This window comes from Malania oleifera, chromosome 11 (assembly GCF_029873635.1).
Source record: "Malania oleifera isolate guangnan ecotype guangnan chromosome 11, ASM2987363v1, whole genome shotgun sequence".
NCBI classification, from domain to species: Eukaryota; Viridiplantae; Streptophyta; class Magnoliopsida; order Santalales; family Ximeniaceae; genus Malania; species Malania oleifera.
In genome coordinates, this window is record NC_080427.1 from 45,053,178 (window position 1) to 45,072,909 (window position 19,732).

Genomic DNA, 19,732 nt, shown 5'->3' on the forward strand with positions numbered 1-19,732 from the left:
GTTAGTATGTTGTCTAGGTTCATGCACAGCCCAAGTGTACTTCATTATGCAGCAGCAAAAAGGGTATTAAGATACCTTAAAGGCACACTAAAACTTGGACTTTGGTACAGAAAAGATTATGAGTTTGTTTTGACCGGTTTCACTAACAATGATTGGGCCGGATCAGTTGATGATCGAAAAAGCACATCGGCATATGTTTTCTACCTTAGAAATGACACCATTTCATGGTGTTCAAGAAAGCAAAACACTGTTGCCTTGTCATCTGCAGAAGCAAAATATATTTCAGCAACACAGGTTGCTTGTGAAGGAGTTTGGCTGAGGAAATTACTTAAGTGATTTAGGGTTGAAGCAGAAGGGTCCTACAACCATTTATTGTGATAATATGTCAGCAATAGCTCTAACTATGAACCCAGTTTTTCATACCAGGACAAAGCATATTGAGGTCATACATCACTTTTTTCGTGACCTTGTGCAAAAGAAAGAAATTCAGCTAGAATTCATCAGCACTAATGAAAACCTATTACTACTAAGAAGTTTTTGAAGTTCAGAGACATGTTAGGACTCACGGCTTTAGAAGGGAATTTGTGAGAAAGTCGTCAACCTATAAGTTAGTTAATTCAGTTATTTAGTTGAAAAATCAATAGACAACTCAGCTAACAGTTAGCAGAACATTCAGCAATAAAATTATTCAGTCAGCAAGTTGCAGCCAATGTGATTCTTATTCAAAGTTCTGTTCAGTTTTTTCAACGTGGAATACAGCTATCATCCATTAATAGCATAGAAGTGAGTTATTTAGTCTAGCAACTTGTCATATTCTTTGCCTTGTTTCTAGGTTTATTTAATGAGTTGTTAAGTCCCTAGAATATTAAAATTTCCCATGTACTCTGCCCTATAAATAGTGGCCTTATCCCACATTTTAAGTAGTGAGCAAAAGGTGCTGCAACACTGTAGCTTTTTATATATGTAATTTCTTCATCAAGTCAATAAATTAAAAAAGCATTTTTCAATATTTTTTTCTCCGTCTTTTCTGTTTTTCTATTTTTTCTGTTCCAACAAACTGAAGTACCCTCTCGAAGACCAATTGTAGCCACCAAGTCACTAGCATACTTATGTTGATTGAGTGAAATACCAAAGGGACTATGATTCACCTCAAGACCAAGAAAATATGTGAGACCCAAGATCTTTCATATGAAAGGACTCTGAGAGATGAGTCTTGAGCTAAGCAAGTAAAGTAGAATCGGAACCAGTAATCACAATATCATCAACATAAACCAAAAGAACAACAATACCAATGTCTGATATCTGAAGAAACAATGAAGTGTCGTACTTGCTCTGCTTGAATGAAAATTGTAATAAAGTGGTGCAGAATTTATCAAACCATACCCTTAGAGCTTGTTTGAGACCATAAAGAGAGCGATCTTACACACATATGAAGTCGGAGAGGGAAACAAGCCCGTGGGTGGCTTCATATAAATACACTCTTTAAGATCCCTGTGAAGAAAAACATTCTTGACATCCATTCGATGTAGTGGCCAATCACTGGAAGCAGCAATTGCCAAAATCATACAAACAGTAGTCATCTTAGCCACAGGAGCTAAGGTCTCTTCATAAGTGACACCATATTCTTGATTATTCCCAAGTGCTACAAGGCGAGCTTTATAACGATCCAGACTTCCATCAGGTAGGACCTTGACTGAGTAAACCCATTTACAACCTAGAGGAACAATGGTGGGAGGACAAGGCTCAATGTCCCAGGTGTGATTGGCCTCTACAGCGGCAATTTCTTCCTGCATAGCTTGTCGCCAACAATCATGTTTGGCAGCATGTGAGTAGGATGTGGGAGTATCTAAATTGGACAATGCAGCAATAAGAGCTGAAACAAAATTTCCAGAACTTGAAAAGGAAAACCCATACCTATCCGGGGGTACAGACACTCAAGAAAAGCAACGTACCAAAGGCTCTAGAAGTGCTGCAACTGACTAAATCTGGAGCATGGTAGGATCAAATATCAAATGAGCCACTGGAAGAGACTATGGGCGGGAGCATCGTGTGTACACAATACCTAGATTAAAACGAGAGCTAACTTGAGGAGTATCCGAGAACTGCTCCTCAAAGGAGGGGATAATAACGGTACAAGAGAAGGGTACAGAGGACACAGGAAAGAAATGTGGATTTTCAAAGAAAAAAAACATTCCTAGAAATGTGTGTACGATGTAATGTAGGATCATAGCAAACAAATCCCTTTTGACACGCATTATATCCCAAGAATGCACGTCGAACAAATTGAGCAAATAATTTATGTCGCTCATGAGGAGGTAAATGAACAAAACATACACAACCAAAGGTACGGAGGTTATCGTAACTAGGTTGCTTAGCAAATAAGCGGAAATAGGGAGACTCTATGAGTAGAACTTGAGAAGGTAAACGATTAATCAAGTAGCAGTTTTCAGAGCCTCAACCCAGAACAAGGATGGAACAGAGGATTCCAGCAAGAGAGCACGTACCACATCTAGGAGATGACGATTTTTGCATTTGGCTACTCCATTCTGTTGGGGAGTAGCGGTACATGAACATTGATGAATAATGCCTGAAACTCAGTAGACTCATATTCACCACAGGAATTTGTGCGTAATGTCTTAATAGAAGCAGAAAATTGATTGTCAACATACGCTAAAAACTCAGTGAAAGTACGAAAAACCTCACATTTAGAGCGAAGAAAGTAGACCCAAGTAAATCTGCTATGATCATCAATGAAAGTCACATAGTATTTAAATATTTCATGTGAACTAATCAGAGAAGGTCCCCAAACATCACTATGGATAAGATCAAAGCACTAGAAAGCTCTACTAGCATGCAAATGGAAGGAAAGATTTTTGCTTCTACCAAGTTTGCAAGAAGCACACTCAAGAGATAAAGAAGAACGTTCTTTATTACCAAGTAAACCAAAGTTCAATGCATGAGATGAGATCTGAGTATTAGGATGGCCTAAACAACGATGTCACACCATACTAAGATCTGAAACATTATTACAAGCAAAAGACTTAATAGAAGAAACTGGAGAAAGTGCTGGAACAAGCAAAAGTAGGGGAAACAAGTTCCCCACTTTAGGTCCCTTCGCGATCGGCTCCCCCTTTATTTGGTCCTACACAACACAGCCATCACCAAAAAAATTTACAGCACAATTGTTATCAACTAATTGAATAGCAAATTGATCAGCGTAGGGCTGAACATGACGCAAGGTTGTGGGATTATTCGTCATGTGATTAGAGGCACCCAAGTCCATATACCAAAGTTTAGTAGAATTGTTACCTTGGAGCCCCATTGCTGATAATGTTGAAATTAGCATCTATTGTACCCTTTCGGGTGTGTAGTAATTCGTTGTAGGAGGTGCAGGAATGGAGGAGACCCCAAAAGTCACTGTGGGGGGTACAATAACAGAAGTCTGTAATGCCTGGGCCTGACAATTCTGCGGGCGGATACGATAGTCTTTGATAATGTGACCCTTCTTCTTGCAATAAGAGTAGTATTTCTTGGAACAATTAGCAGCAATATGCGCAAATTCTTTGCAGCAAAAACATTGTTAGGTGCTAGAATGCAGGCGGTCCTCGTCGTTGAGCAGCATAAGCCACGGGGACGAACCCTAAACTACCATGAGATTGTGCCAGAGTAACATGAGTACTAAGTCGTAGTTCTTCACGAAGTAACTCCCCAAAACAAACATCAGGAGAAGGAACAAGAGAGCGATTCAGCAGAGAAGAGCGAACAAATTCATACTTGGGGCGGAGTTTCATAAGAAACTGATCACGACGACTAGTCTCATGAAGACTTTGAATAATGACAAGAGAGGCAACAGGAACATCCGCAGTAACCAGATCAGATAATTCATTCCAAAGAGTCAGAAACGCTGAATAATAGTCTTGGATGAAACGATTGTCATGTTGAAACATGGCAATCGCATGCTTTAGCTCAAAACAACGAGCACCATTATCTTGATGATATACTATTTTTAAATAAGTCCAGATGGATTGAGCGGTGCAATAAGGTCGCAAGTTGGGGACAATGTGGCTTAGCCGAGCTAAGAAGCCAAGACATAATCCGAGCATCAAGCACAGCCTATGAAGGACAAGCCGCTAAATCCTTGGATTTATCAGGATTCGGTGCACAATCTGTGCCATCAATATAGCCCCAAAGATCTTTTCCCTTCAGGAAAAGTTCGAATTGAAAAACCCACGTAGAATAATTGTTGCTCGTAAACTTGGCACACACAGGTGCGGAGTCGATGCTAAATAAAGGAGAAAATCGAGAAGCCCAAACAAAAAAGGGCAGATTGTGCCCAAAGAAAAGTACTACCAGAAATAGAGAAGCCCATAAAATAAATCAACGCAGGTACAAAGAAAACCAGGATCGACCTGCCTGCCTGAAAAAATAAATCTTGAACCAAGAAACCTGCTGTGCCGAGAATCACAAGGGCAGAGAAGCACCAGAACCAGCAACAGAAAGAACCAAGATCAACCCTCGTGCACTAAAAATAAAATCTTGAACCAAAAAATCTGCTGTGCCGAGAATCACAAGAACAGAGAAGCACCAGAAACAGCAACAGAAACCTGCTGTTGCAAGAATCACAAGAGCAGAGAAGCACCAGAACCAGCAAGAGAAAGAACCAAGATAAACCTTCCTGCACTAAAAATTAAATCTTGAACCAAGAACTCTGCTGTGTCGAGAATCACAAGGACAGAGAAGCACTAGAAACAGCAACAGAAGCTGTTCCGATCGACCTCCCTGCACTAAAATAAATTGCAAACCAAAAAAAAAAAAACTGTTGTGCCGAGAGTGACAAGGACAGAGAAGCACCGGAACAGCAACAGAAAGCTGTTCCGACAACCACTCAGCCACAGAAATACCAAAAAAACAGAGAACCAAAAAATTCCAGAAGAGAATAGACTCACAACAGCCACAGAAACGAGAGACACCTCCGAAACCAGGAAGACAAAAAAACAAGCTTCGAAAGGAAAAAAAATTAGCGGTCGGCTGGCTTTGATACCATGTCAAAGTATTGTGTGAATGGCCGAATTATTTGGCCTTAGAGTTTTGTATATTATATATAGACTTTACAAGAATGCTATACATGGAAAGTAAATAAGTTCTAGCATGATTTCTAGCCCTATACATGTAAACGATAATCTATGAAGCCCTATACATGTAAACTAAATATATGCTAACTGTACAAAATAATGAATGGAGAAATAAGGAAATGGTGTTGGGCTGAAATAAGGGAAGAAATCTTTTGCTGTTTGCTGTTCCGTTGACACTATTATGGATGATTTGCTTAAAGTATTTTATGAATTTCATGGGAATGGGATTGCAAGTAAAAGCATAACTCTACTTTCATTACCCTAGTGCCTGAGAAGTCAAGGTCTGTTAAGATAGAGGACTTTAGACCTTTTACCCTCTCTAGTGTTTGTAAGATTATCATGTAAGTTCTAGGTAATGGGCTGAATGCGGTGCTTAATAAAACCATTTCAATATTTCATAGTGCTTTTGCGAGGGCTAGCTAGATAGTGGATGCCATTTTGGTGGCCAGTGAGGTGGTGGAGGATATTCGAAGGAGATAGAAGAGGGGATTCATATTCACATTGAATTATGAGAAGGCTTGTGACAGAGTTAGTTGGAGTTATTTGGACAATATTTTTGCGAAGGGTTTTGGTAGTTGGAGTTGTTTATCTAGTGCACGGTTCTCCATTGGTTTGAATGGGGAACCTAGGTCTTGGTTTAGGGCTTCTAGAGGCATTAGATAAGGGGACCCACTCTCCCCCTTTCTATTTGTCTTAGTAGTTTATATGTTGAGCAGAATTGTGGATAGGGCTGCGGATTGGAGGTTGGTGAAAGGTGTGAAAGTGGGGAGAGAAGGTGTGGTGGTTTCTCATCTTCAATTTGCAGATGATACTACATTCATTCTAGTGTTTCATAGCCTTCTTTTTTATGTATTTTGGGTATCCTTCATGATTTTGGGAGGTGTCAGAGCTGAAAATTAATTTTTGGAGAAGTAGTCTAGCCAATATTAATATGCCTCTTGAGAGTGTTAGGGATCAGGCTTCATAGGTGTGGTATTTTAGTGGCCTTTGACATATCTAGGAGTCCTTTTAGGGAGCAATCCAAGATCCGTGGATTTTTGGAATCTGGTGGTGGAAAAAGTGGCAAAGATGTTGGATGGTTGGAAGGGGGCAATTTTTCCCCTTGGGACAGAATTTCCCTCATTCAGGCTTGTTTATCTAGCATTCCCTTATATTATTTGTCAATTTTTAGAATTCCAGTAAGGACTACTAATAAGATCGATAAAATAATGAGAGATTTCTTGTGGTTAGGAGTTGGGGGTTTTGGGGATCATTTAGTTAAGGTGAGAGGAGGTCTGCGAGTCTAAAAAGGAGGGAAGGATGGGTTTTGAAAATTTGGTCTCTAAAAAAATCACTGCGCTAGCTAAATGGTTATGGCGTTTTCCCTTAGAAGATCATTCCCTTTGGCATAAAGTGATTAAAAGTAAGCATGGGTTGGATGTGAATGGGTGGGATACCACTGTTAGTTTGTGATGTTCTTCAGAGAGTCCATGGAATTCTATTCCTCAGATTTATCACTTATTCACTTCTCACATTAATTTTGCTATGAGGAGGGTTCTCAAATTCGTTTTTGGAAAGATCCTTGATTGGGGAATGATGTTCTATCCACATCTTTTTCTCACATCTTCTGATTTAGCTCATGACAGGATATTATGATTTTTATGTTTTATTTTTTTGTGGTCGATTCGAGATAGTCGTATGGTTTCTTGGAACTTTCATTTAAGAAGAACTCTAAATGATAGAGAGATGTTGGAATTTTCCTTCTTCTTGTCGTTATTGAATAATAGTCATCTTTCTTCAAATAGGGATATTTAATTTTGGCCTTTGGACCATTCTGGGGATTATTCTTGTAAATCTTTCTTTTAAGTATTTGACTTGTTTCAACTCTTGTTTTCCTGTATTTCCATGTATTTGGAAGGCCAAAGTTCCCCCAAAGATTAAGGCTTTCATTTGGCTGATTGTGCTTAATATAATCAATACTAACAATTTGTTGCAAATTAGGAGACCTATGTAGGCCTTATCTCCAGATGTTTGTGTGCTTTGTTATTTGAATTCTGAGTCGGCTCCTCATTTCTTCTTACACTATGAATTTTCTTGGAGCATCTGGAATAATTTATGTGGTGGTGTTCATGGTTTTCTTAATCATTTAGCATTGTTAGTGTGCAAGTGTTATGTTAACATGTGAGAGTTAGTAAGGGCATTATGATCATTGGTATGTACTTTGACATATATTATAAATAGAGGGAGAGACCTATCATTGTGAATAGGTCTTCCATTTTACCCAATTATTCAAGGTATCAGAGCAAGATCTGACCTAAGACCAAATTGCATGACCACCACTAAATCAAACCATAAACATTATAATACCATGCAACCTGCTGCTGTAGAAGGGTCGTCAGCATCACCAAAGTCCAGGAGCAGGTTCAGCCGTTGCCGGAAAAATCCTGGACACTGCTGACCTCTTCAGTACCTCAAGAAATACCTCATATTTTGCAAAACTAACTACATAGCAAGCCACAGAACCTGCCGATCTGCCAGCCCTCAAAATTTCACAGCCAGAGGATCCTCCACACGCCGCCATGTGTCAGTGGAAAGCTGGTAGTGCCGACCCCACACGCTGGCGCATGAGACACTTTTGAGCGAGCAGCCATTTTTCTCTGATTTCCTCACAACATAATACCAAGTTAGTTGTCATTTTTTTGTCGAAAATATCACCTTTTTGAGTTGCTCATGTGTGGCATTCTGGACTGAATGCTTTGCTAATGCCTGAAGCTGTTGGTCAATGTTTATAGAGTTTATTGAGGCCTGAAGCAGTGGTGTTTCTGTGTTTTTGATTCATCTTTATATTTCTTGTTCATTGTGTGCTTGCGGTTTGCTCTCGTTTTCAAACGTTGTGTCTTGGGATGGCGTCCGTGAATTCTAGGAGGATATTGTTCGCTTTGTGCTTCTGATTTTCTACTGTATAGAGGCTGTCTCGTACTGTTAGAGCTGTTGTTGGTTTCTTGGGGCTGTGTCTAAGTCTCTTGGAGCAGTGGCAGGATTTATACATTGATTTTGTAGGGTTGTGGCAGTGCTATGTCCAGTTATTGGTGACTCATTCATGGTTGAATCAGTGGTTGACTCATTTGTGTTTGGTTGGGTTGGTTTGGAAGTTCACTTGTGGTTGTTTCAGTTGTTCCATAAGTTCAATTTTGGAATCCCAAGAGCATATTTTTTGCTGTGTATTTCTGATTTGATGATGTATTGAGGTTGTGTGTGTGTTGGGAGGGCATCCTCAAATTCTAAAAGCGTGTTTTCCATCAACCGGAATTTGTTCAAGTGGACAGCTTACTATAACTATCTTGAAGGAAGAGTATTCAAGGTTCCTACAGTATCAAACATCCCAGCAAGCATCTCATCACATTGCATCTATTGCTCAGAAGGGTAATTTTACTGTTTGTATGTCATCTGGTATCTCCCCTACTAGTCCTTGGATTATCGACTCTGCTGCTATTGACCATATGACAGATGTAACCAACTTCTTTTTTACCCTCCAATATCCTAAAAATCTACCTCAAGTTAGGGGGTTTACAACCACAATTGGGATAGGAACACTAAATCCTACTCCCTCAATCGCTCTTTCTTCTATTTTATACATTCATAAGTCTCCTTTCAATCTTATCTTAGTAAGCTTGTAGAGGCAATAGATTTTCAGTAACCTTCTTTTTCCCTGATTTTGCAATTATTCACGATTTGAAGACGGGGAAGACAATTGGCATAGGACGTGAGGCTCGTGGACTCTACTACTTTAAGTGGTGCTCTTCTCCATTGCCTGCAGAGCTGCTGCTACATTGCTTCAAATTCATTGTAGCCTTGGTCATCCATCCTTGAACAAATTAAAATAGCTAGTTCCTTCCTTGAATTATGTGTCTAGTCTTAAGTGTGAGTCTTGTTAGCTAGCAAAACATCATCGTGTTCCCTTTGCTTCCCAAGTCAACAAACGGGCAAATTGTCCTTTCATGTTAGTCCATTCTAATGTTTGGGGTCTTAATTGTGTCTTGTCGAAATTGGGGTCCTACTCTAGGATGACTTGGCTGTATTTAATAAAGTATTATTCCAAATTCTATTATCAAATAAAGACTCAGTTTGATATGCCAGTCAAGATGCTTCGTAGTGATAATGGTAAGGAGTACTTCAGTACCCAATTTAGTACCTATATGACTAATTCTAGTATGATCCATCAGTCATCTTGTGCCCAAGCTCCACAATAAAATGGAGTTATAGAATGGAAAAACAAGCATATTCTCAAAGTCACACATATCCTATTCTATCAAATGAATGTCCCCAAAGTTTGTCAGAGCGATGTCACGCTCACTACTTGCTCTCTCATTAATAAAATGCCATCCTCTGTCCTTGGTGGTAAATCCCATATTCATTTTTCTTCCTCAACGCCTCTTTGTTCTCCCTTCCTCCTTGTATATTTGGTTCGGTGTTTTTTTGTCCATCAGTTAACTCCAGGAACGGATAAGTTGGATGCTCACGCTATCAAATGTATTTTTATAGGGTACTCCTATGCTCAAATGGGATATCGATGTTATAGTCCTACTTTACATCAATTCTTTTTCTCTGTTGATGTCACCTTTTTTTAGGCTACACCATACAACTTTGATTCCTTGAGTTTTGTTGGCTTTGATGAGTCTTTTCCTTTACCTAGCCTTCTCAATCGTAACTTATTTCCTTCGTCTAGTTTTCCTACATCTTCATCCAATTTGAGTTCTTCTCGTTGCCTAGACCATCCCAATCTACAAGTGTGCGCACGACAACTCAAGGGAGGAGAGCCTTCTCCAGCTTCGACTTCTATGCCTCTAGTTCCTTCGTTAGTTGATCATCTTCCCCAAGTGGTCAATCTTCTTATATCTATTTGAAAATGTAAACGCACTTGTAGCCAACATCCCATCTCTAATTTTGTTACTTACGATTTCTTGTCACCCTCATACTACTATTTTGTTAGTACCCTATCTTCTATTGCTCTTCCCAAGTCTATTTTTGAAGCCCTGTCCCATTCTAGGTAGAAATATGCAGATAGAAGAGATGCATGCTCTACAGGATAATGATACTTAGGACTTGGTACTCTTCCTCCTCATAAGTTTGTGGGTGGTTGTCGTTGGGTGTACACTATGAGGGTTAATCCAAATGATTCCTTGGCTTGATTGAAGGCCTTCCTTATTTCTAAGTGGACTACTTAGACATGTTCTCTCCTGTAGCCAAACTTGCCTCGATACATTTGTTCATCTCCTTAGCCACCACTTATCACTGGCATCTACACTAGTTAGACATGAGGAATGCTTTCCTAAATGGCGATCTTCAGGAGGGGGTCTATACGGAGCAACCACTTTGGTTTGTTGCTCAGGTGGAGTCTAGCTTAGTTTTTCTATTCAAGAAGTCACTATATGGTTTAAAACAATCTCTGAGGGCATGGTTTGGTCACTTCAATGTCGTAGTACTTGAGGTTGGCCTTCAGTGGTGTGCAGTAAATAATTTTGTATCTTATCATCATACTCCATTCGTAAGGATTCTGCTTATTGTGTATGTGAATGATATTGTGATTACTGGTGATGAGGATCAAGGTATTCAGAGCCTAAAGCATTTTCTGCAAACTAAGTTTCAAACAATGGATTCGGGACCATTGAAGTACTTCTTGGGTGTACAAGTATCGAGATCTCGCACTAGAACCGTCTTGTCACGAAGTAGGCATGTTCTTGATCTTTTGGATGAGACTGGACTATTGGCATCCAAACCCATTGATACACATCTGGATCCTTACAGCAAGCTAGTGCCAAATATGGGTGATTTGTCGCCCAACCCAGGTAGATATCAAAGACTTGTTGGAAAGCTGGATTATCTCATGGTCACTCGGTCCTACCGGATATATCTTTCACAACAAGTTTTGTGAGTCAATTTTTTGATTCTCTCATAAAAAGACATTGAGATGCTAATTCGCATCTTGAGATATCTTAAAGGTGCACCTAGGCGAGGTCTCTTATATCAGGATCAAACCATCAAGGTCACACTCATATTCAAGGATATAATGACATAAAATGGGCCGGGTCACCTTTCGATAGAAGATCCACAACTAAGTATTGTACCCTTGTTGGTGGAAATTTGGTTTCTTGGACTAAGAAACAAAATGTGGTGGCCAGGTCAAGTGTTGAGTCAGAGTATAGGTCCATGGCTCACACTATATGTGAACTTGTTAACATGTTGAAAGAACAGGATTTTCTGCATTCTCAGTCTATGGAGCTAATGTGTGATAATGAGGCTACCATTCATATTGCATCCAACCTAGTCTTCCATGAGCAGACAAAACACATTGAAGTTGATTTCTACTTTGTTTTGGAGAAACTTGTGCAGAAGCTCATTACCACCATTCGTGTGAAGTCTGATTTGTAGCTTGCTGATTTATTTACTAAAGCCTTGGGGGGTGCTCAGGTTAAAGTCATTTGTAACAAGCTAGGAGCATATGATATATATGCTCCAGCTTGAGGGGGGAGTGTTGATGGTTATCTTAGTTTTTAGCATTGTTAGTGTGTGTGTGTGTGTGTGATGTTAACAAGTGAGAGTTAGTAAGGGTATTATGGTCATTGGAATGTACTTTGACATATATTATAATTGGAGTGCAATGCACATATTTTTTCAGGAACAAAATTAAGCAGGCAGCTGGTTTGGGAGAGGATTCATTATTTGGCTTCTTTATGGTGTGTTGGCTCTGGTTGCTTTAAGGGAGCGACCTTTTTGGAAATTCACGAGATTGAATAAATTTTTTGTTTTGATGGTTCTTTTTTGTATGGTTTTTTCCAGAATTTTGATGGGAGATGTCTTGTTCTCCTCTTTGTAAATTCTTCTCTTTCTAATGAAATCTCTTCTTTTGCTATCAAATAATAATAATAATAATGAACCTCTCTTCTGGGTAATAATCTCAACATATAATAGGTTGAGAGTATTGGACTACTTCACAATTGAAAACAGAAAGTTATCCGATAGCCACTGTCGTACTGTCATCAGACATAACTATCTCCTGTTTTGAGAGGATGCAAGGAAAATGACGAGTCTAGTTAGCTCATCTCAACAGGGTCGAGGGTTTTTCCTGGCAGTAAGGTTTTTGCATGTGAAACTTGTTTCAACAGTTTCTGGTAGATTTGTATATTTTTAATTTTTTAATGGTCTATTCTCAGTTGCACTTTTAGTTTATTATTTTGTTGCTTTGATTTCTTTCTACAACACATGCTTTAGTGCTGTAACTCTTTTGAAACTTGCTGGTATTTTCCCAACACCTTTTTTTCCACTCCTAGTTTTGACTATATCTTTGATGATGCTTCTTTTTGGTTGATCTTTCATGATGAGCTGGATATTATGACATGCTTTGCATATGTTTTTAGGCACTTGTAGGCTCGTGTATGTTTCTATTTATTTCCTTCTTTCTGCTTTCAGCCTGGGAATTGATGCCCTCTTTCACGTGTGCTGATCTTTTGTGCTGAACCTTTGAATGTCCTCCCATATAATTACATTTCTCTTGTTTCTTCTTACAGGTTCTATATAGGGGACGTGCACCTAAGTCCATTTCAGAAATACGTGGGTATGAAATGAATAACTGAAGTTGATTTGAGCATTCATTCTGTGTCCTTAGCTGTAATCTTGAACAAGTTATCACATTGCTATTTTATTTGCTAAGGTTGGTATGTGAGGACATCACTGGGGGCGAAGAGGATATTCCCATCCCAGCTACCAACTTGATTGATGATCCTCCTGTTGCGCCTGCAGGCAAGTTCATATACCCGATTTGGTACCTTAGCGAAATGATATCATGCATGAAGTCAATTAGTGCAATTAAACTCAGTAATGCTTGTGTTGTTGTATATTCTCTCCTCTTCTAATACAATTCTTCGTTTATCCAAAAAAAAACTTGTTAATGCTAGCACACTTCTTTTCTTACTTTTTATTTGTCATCTTACCATATATTTATGGTCTAGATTGGGCAGGTTTTATGTTCATTTTGAAGCAAGATTTACTTTGTTTGATCCCAAAGGAACTTGCCTAACGTTAAACTGCTGAATTCGAGTTGCCATCTTGAGCATTTCATTTGTCTAGTAATGCCATGTTATACATTTTCCATTGTTCTGATTGTCCCTTCCAACTTGATGTTTTTGAGAGAGGTTTCCACCTTTTCCTTGAGATGACGATAACTTGAAGTGATGACTGAAATGCAAAGTGTGGTATTTCATACAACAAAACTTTCTCATAAGCAAACTCTTGGGTAAGAAAATTTTTTGATGGTCGCAATGTGGAAATAGTTGTATTTCAGATACCTTGCATTGCAATTTATGGTAACATATTTTCACAATTAACGGCATTGAAGATAGAGGTTTTGTGCTGTGTAGCTAATTTGCATGAATAGTACCTGCTGTAGTCTGTTTCTTCTTTGCTTATAGTTGCTTGGCTTCTCAAATTCTATTGCTTCCATAAAGAGTGAGTAATCTTTTGCTGCCATGTGGGTTAAAACAGGTGAATTTGCCAACCAGCTAGTCATACTTAAAGCCTGAATCATAATTAATTGTGTAGTTTTATGCTTTTAAAATTTCAATTACTAGTGCACGTGCCATATGAAATGACAGGTAAGTTTCTATTTGGTTTAGTTTAATGTAAGGATGCTCAAGAGATTTAGATTAACTAAAGCTGTGTTTGGTGGGAAATAAAAATAGATGGGGAAAGGTGAAATGGAGGGAAAAGAGAAGTAATGAAACTTTGCCTTTATTTTCATTCTATTATTTGGTTTAAGAAAGAAACATGAAAGGAAAGAAAATGATTCACTGATTTTGATGGCAATAAGTAACAGCATTCGGGAGTGAGCTTAGTTTAAAGTATCATTGTTAGGTGAGATTTTGGCTGGATTCTGTAGCTCAAAGAATTATTTAGTTCTGGAATGAAAGCTTATGCTCCGTGTCTGAGTTACTCAGATTTGATGTAATGAAAATGAGGTTCCTACATCTTAAAACTTCAGATTTTTCTTATGGAAAACCAGTCAAATAATGGTGTGGGAGTTCCAATAAGTGCTTCATTGACCCTTTGAGAACCAATGCTAAACTGACAATGAACACTACCGGCTGCTTAGAGCTTTATTTAGAGGAGCTGGCAACGCAAGGTGTTAGGATCCCATGTCGGGTGTGGTCTAGGGAGATCTTGGCCATGTATAAGGATGGGTAAGGTCCAACCTTGTGAGGCACTTTTATGGGATGAAACTGTGAGGACCAAAGCAGACAACACCTCTGCTTTTGGATGAAGCCATTACATTTGGTAGCACAGCTGCATTGAGAGAGTCCAGCAAAGAGGTGTGAGCCACTCTAACAAGGGCATTAGGGATTGGACAGAGAGCTTGTATGATCACACATATAAAGTGTGTTAAGGAGATCTTGGGTATGTGAAGGACCTATTGGATCTCCACTTTGTGAGCCGCCTTCTATGGGACAAAACTATGAGGCCTAATGGGCCAACTTAGACAATAACTCACCAAAGTTGGGCCTAGACCATTACACAAGGATCAGATGCTCTCAATAGAAATTTTGTGCTTGGTTTCAAACTTCATTTAGTGCAAATGACTCCTTGGAGCCACTCCATCACCCTTGTGGATGTTTTAACTAGTGTCACAGATGGGATATTATGGTGCCTGAAGTAGCATGCTAATTTATAACCAATTATGCAGATTGGGTGTTATGGTGCCTCTAGCTTCTTTTAAGGATTTCTTTTTGTAGTTCTCCTGCTCTTCATTCTGCTTTCACTCCCCTTGCTTTGTTCCAGCTTCATTTTAGCCTCGTCTTTTCTCTCTTTTACTATTTTCCCTTGGAGTTTCTAAAGAAATTGCTGCTTTTATTCGAAATTTATCAATAGTAAGGATATTGAACTCAATGTTTTAGAAGGCTTGTCGAGGCTTACCTTAAGTCAAGGCATTCCAAACTGCCTTGAAGCTCAATCTAAAATAGATAATCCTGAAAAAGACAAAAAATTATATACTTAGCCTTATGCATTTGAATGTGTGAATCTCAAGTTAGATTTGGCTAAAAAATTTTAACCACGTGTATGTGTGAAAAGGAATGTCCTAATATGAGTAGATATAAAACTCTTGGTATAATTGAGAGTTGCATCTTAGATCTTGGAAATAGTTTGAACTTTGAAATGTTGTAACTTATGACTATGTTATAAGTTATAACTCTCTTGGCAAGATTTACTTAATGAATTCAAGTAGATGACCGACAAGTAATTTAGAAATTAATTTTATTTTTAAAATTTTGTTTGTAATTTTCTATTTTTATCTTTATTTTTAAAAATATAGGTGACTTATTTACATATTTTTATCTAAAATATAAAATTCTCATAATGCTTACGCCTCAACACCTTAAGACTAGGCTTTCCAGACCCCTGATATACTGTGAGAGCTTTGTGCATTGGGTGTTGCATTTAAGACAATTTATCTTTATTCATTTTTTGCTATTGGGAAGTGAATCCCTCTCTCTCTTGGAAGTATCCTAATATTTCTAAAAAAAAAAACAAATAAACCCCTTTTGGTTTATTTAAAATTTTTCAGGTTACAAATATTGCAAGTCAATTCAAGTTTCAAAAAGCGTAAAGGTCCCCACAAATGCTACTGGATGCGATTGCAAAGGAACTTGTATAGATCCCAGTACCTGTGCTTGTGCTAAACTTAATGGCTCCGACTTTCCTTATGTACATCGTGATGGTGGCAGGTGAGAAATAGATGATGACCATAACCTCACAGAATTTGTTTTGAATACAATTTTTGTACTTGAATTTGTGACAAAATTTTTTAAGTAAGAATTGCTACATAATTCAACACTTGTATTGTACTAATTTAATGAATTTAATGAAGACATTGACATGGTCTCAGCATTTAACACAAACAGATAGATGTTTTAACATGGTACCCTTTGCAAAAATGAAATCCAGTGCATTGGTGATTGTATTGTAGTAAAGGAACATATGGATGCCATGAGTAACAGTCTTAGTATCCAACATTATTAGGGTGTATTTCTTTTGCTAAGGTTTATGGGACTGGACGTCAGTAAATAGTACTGGACTGGACTGGCTACTATAGTTTTCCTGTCCCATGTTTGGATTGCCATTGATAAAGGACATTCTCATCATTCAATACACCAAAATATATTTAATGAAAATAACAATGTAACAAAAGAAAAGCAAAGGGCAGTCCAATCCTTTTTGCCTTTCTATTGCCATGTAAATGAGCTGCGGTCCTTCCTCTTGGCTAGTCCTATCCCTATGTGTGACTTTGCGTTGTACCAAACATAGGCTAAGGATGTTTGACTGAGCCTAGCCAAGCCGCATAAACAAAGGACCCTTAAAAACCCCTAACACAGGAAAAATAAAGGTCAGAATGAGACCTGTGGAAATTATTTGATATGTTAGAGCTGGCAATAATTTTTATTTTAGGTGATCTGATTAAAGTGGTTCAAAGCTGCCCTTGTTTCTGATTTGTTATATTATGAAAGATGGACATCTGGTTTTAAATTTTTATTTCAACTAAAATTTCAAGGCTTCAGAAGTATAGAAATTTCTATTAAAAAATGACGGAAATTAACAGTAAACCTTTTAATGAAACTTTAGAAACTGTAACTAACATAAAACTGCAGGATTTACAAATAAAATATTGTAAATAAAATGCATCATTGACAAGTATGTGGTGTATAAGGTGCAACTATAATAGATGACCATATTAAACATAATCATATTCAGTCTTTAATTAATATAAATGAAATTAATAAAACACCTGCATAATAACTAATTTAGACATAAAAGGTCCAATAAGAAGTTGCCAATGTTTATGTTCAATTTTGGATAAAATTTCAAAATTCTAAAAGCAATCATTTGTAGGGATGTAAACAGATTCGAACTGGCGGGGCCTTTCCCATGAATTTTTATTATCCAAGGTGGATTTAGGGTTAGTAGATGAGAGTCATATTTCCACACCCTTAATTCCGCCTAGCCCTGATTACTCTCATGTTTGTAATTGAGTCCCAATCAATCCCAAGTAGGAATCAAATACACACACACAGACATTTGTTATATACAGCCTGTTTCAGATCATTTTCCTATTTTGCTCGAATCTAAAAAGGTTAGGAGAGGTCTTACTCCTTTCAGGTTTGTAAATATGTGGTTGGATCATGTCTTTTCTCTATTTAGTGAGGATTCCTGGAATTACGAGATGATAGGTGTTGGGAGGGTTTTAGGTTTATTTGAAAGCTCAAAAAAATTCAAGTATTGAGAAAGTGGAATGTGGCAATTTTTGAGGTAATAGCTTCAAGAAATTAGTATTTTTGAGATAAGTGGGTTTTTTGGATAGGAAATAGGATGAAGGGATGCTTTTAATGGATGAGGAGGTTAAGAGAGCGGGTTTAAAAAATCAGTTATTTTTGTGCTAACTTTTTCAAAGAAGGATGGAGAAAGACCTATAACTGAGGGCTTAGAATGGAACCCCATATCTTTGGATTAGAAATCTTGACTGGAAATATCTTTTGAGGAAAGTGAGGTCAGGCAGGTTTTGTTAGAGATGCATAGGGATGAGGTTGCAGGTCTCGATGGTTTTAGTACGGCTGTTTTTGAGGATTGTTGGGATGTGTTAAGAGTGGACTCGATGAATATTTTCAAGTAGCTCTTCTTTAATGGTGTGTTGTGTAGGAGCATTAATTCAACTTTCATCACTTTGGTGCCTATGAAGAATAAATCTATTCGTATGGTTACTAGTTTGTATAATTATTGCAAAGGTGCTTGTGTGTAGGCTGAGTTTAGTAAACAAAAATACGATTTCAGCTCTAAGAGCTTTTGTGGGGGGTAGGCAGACTGTATAGTAATTTAGTGGCTAATGAGATTGTGGAAGATATGCGGAGAAATAAAAGGAGATATGTTTTGTTTAAATTGGATCTTGAAAAGGCTTTCAATTGAGTTAGTTGGAAGTTCTCATATAGGGTTTCAGAGAAGAAAGGTTTTGAATTTAGGTGGAGGACTTGGATAAGGGATTGTTTGTCTAATGCTTCTTTTTCTATCATTAGCAGTAGGATGCCTCAATTGCAGTTTACAGCTTCGAGTGTTGTTAGACAATGAGATGTGTTCTCCCCGTTATTGTTTGTCTTGGTAGTTGATTGTTTTGAGTAAATTGATAGATAGGGGGAAGTTGCTAAAGAAGTATTGGGGTGAGCATTGAAGGTGTCATAGTGTCTCACCTTCCATGTGACACTATGACGCATGACACTTATCTTCTTTTTTAGGAGTCTTTCTTAAATGAGCTTACCATTTTTTAACTTTTTGAGTGTGTTACAGGGTTAAAAGTTAATTAAGAGAAAAGTGGGACAGCAAGTATGAATTTGGAGTGGCTTCTTTAGCTGTATATGGTATTCTTGATTGGCCTTTAACGTACTTCGGTTCCTTTGGTGGAAATCCTAGATCCATGGTATTTAGGCTCCTGTGGTTGAGAAGGTGGTTAAACGTTTGGATGGGTGGAAGGGTGCTAGGTGGTCGGGCTGCACTTACTTAGTTCTGTCTTTCTTGTATACCTCTTTATTTTTTGTCCACTTTTAAAGTTTCTGTGGGTAGCTAGGAGTCTAGGACTATTGAGAGAATCATGATAGACTTTCTTTGTTCTGGGGTTAGGTTGGGGGAAGAAGAGAATATTTTGTTAGTTACAAGGTGGTGTGTAGGTCAGAGAAGGAAAGGGGGTTGTGTCTTGGGAATTTGGTGTCTAAAAACATTTTCTTGATGAGTAAATGATTATGGAGATTTCCTTTAGAGGAGATTCACTTTGGCATAAAGTAACTAAAAGTAAATTTTTCTTAAAAAGAAAATGGATCAGGTCGTTTGAGAATCATTGGAAATGTACATCACAGATTTATTCACATTTTATCACTAATACCAAATTTTTGGTGGGTAATGAGTTGCACATGCGCTTTTAGGAAGAACTTCTGGTGGGGGACTCAACTCTTTTTGTGTTGTTGGCTCGTTTGTATTGTCCTTCTTAGTTACACAATGTGGCTGTTGTAAAAAATTTAGATGTAATAAAAAATAATAACTAAATTAAATTATTGAAACAATTACAATAAAGAAGCTGAGGCATGGTAGGACCACTGTCCTTAAAACCGATTTCACACCTATGGAGAAAATCTCTCAATGCAAATAGTCACAACGTGCACGGTTTCCCAGATTACTCAACTAGGCGCCCGAGTTTGTGTGCACTCACAAACTTCAAAGTTTAGCTTTAGGAGCTATAGTATATGGTTACCCAATGTATGGGAAGGGGAAAAAAACAAGGATAAGATGATAGAAGGAAGAAAAACAAGATATCTACCAAAGACTACTACTGCATGATGGAGAGAATCAATATGTAAGAAATATGAGAGATATGTTTCTTTGGTTGCATTTTGGGGAGGGTTGTACGTAGCCTTTTTATAGGCTACATAGAGGAGTAACTTCCAGCTGGTTATTGCAGCAGATTAATGGTATTTGACTGCTCAAATACCACCATTAATATGTATTTGTTGGAGGAAATTAAACAAAATAAAAACAGCTGA

The 19,732-nt window shown here is 38.0% G+C and overlaps 1 protein-coding gene across 6 annotated transcripts in view; it reads left to right on the top strand.

The window, feature by feature from the left end:
- Nucleotides 1-19,732, top strand: part of LOC131167720 (histone-lysine N-methyltransferase, H3 lysine-9 specific SUVH4) — a 176,118-nt gene that overhangs the window by 141,550 nt on the left and 14,836 nt on the right. For all 6 annotated transcript variants that reach the window (XM_058126575.1, XM_058126578.1, XM_058126577.1 and 3 more), the window contains 3 exons: nt 12,677-12,723; nt 12,820-12,908; nt 15,724-15,883. In XM_058126575.1, coding sequence (XP_057982558.1) covers nt 12,677-12,723; nt 12,820-12,908; nt 15,724-15,883 — 296 coding nt within the window. The remainder of the gene's footprint in view (nt 1-12,676; nt 12,724-12,819; nt 12,909-15,723; nt 15,884-19,732) is intronic.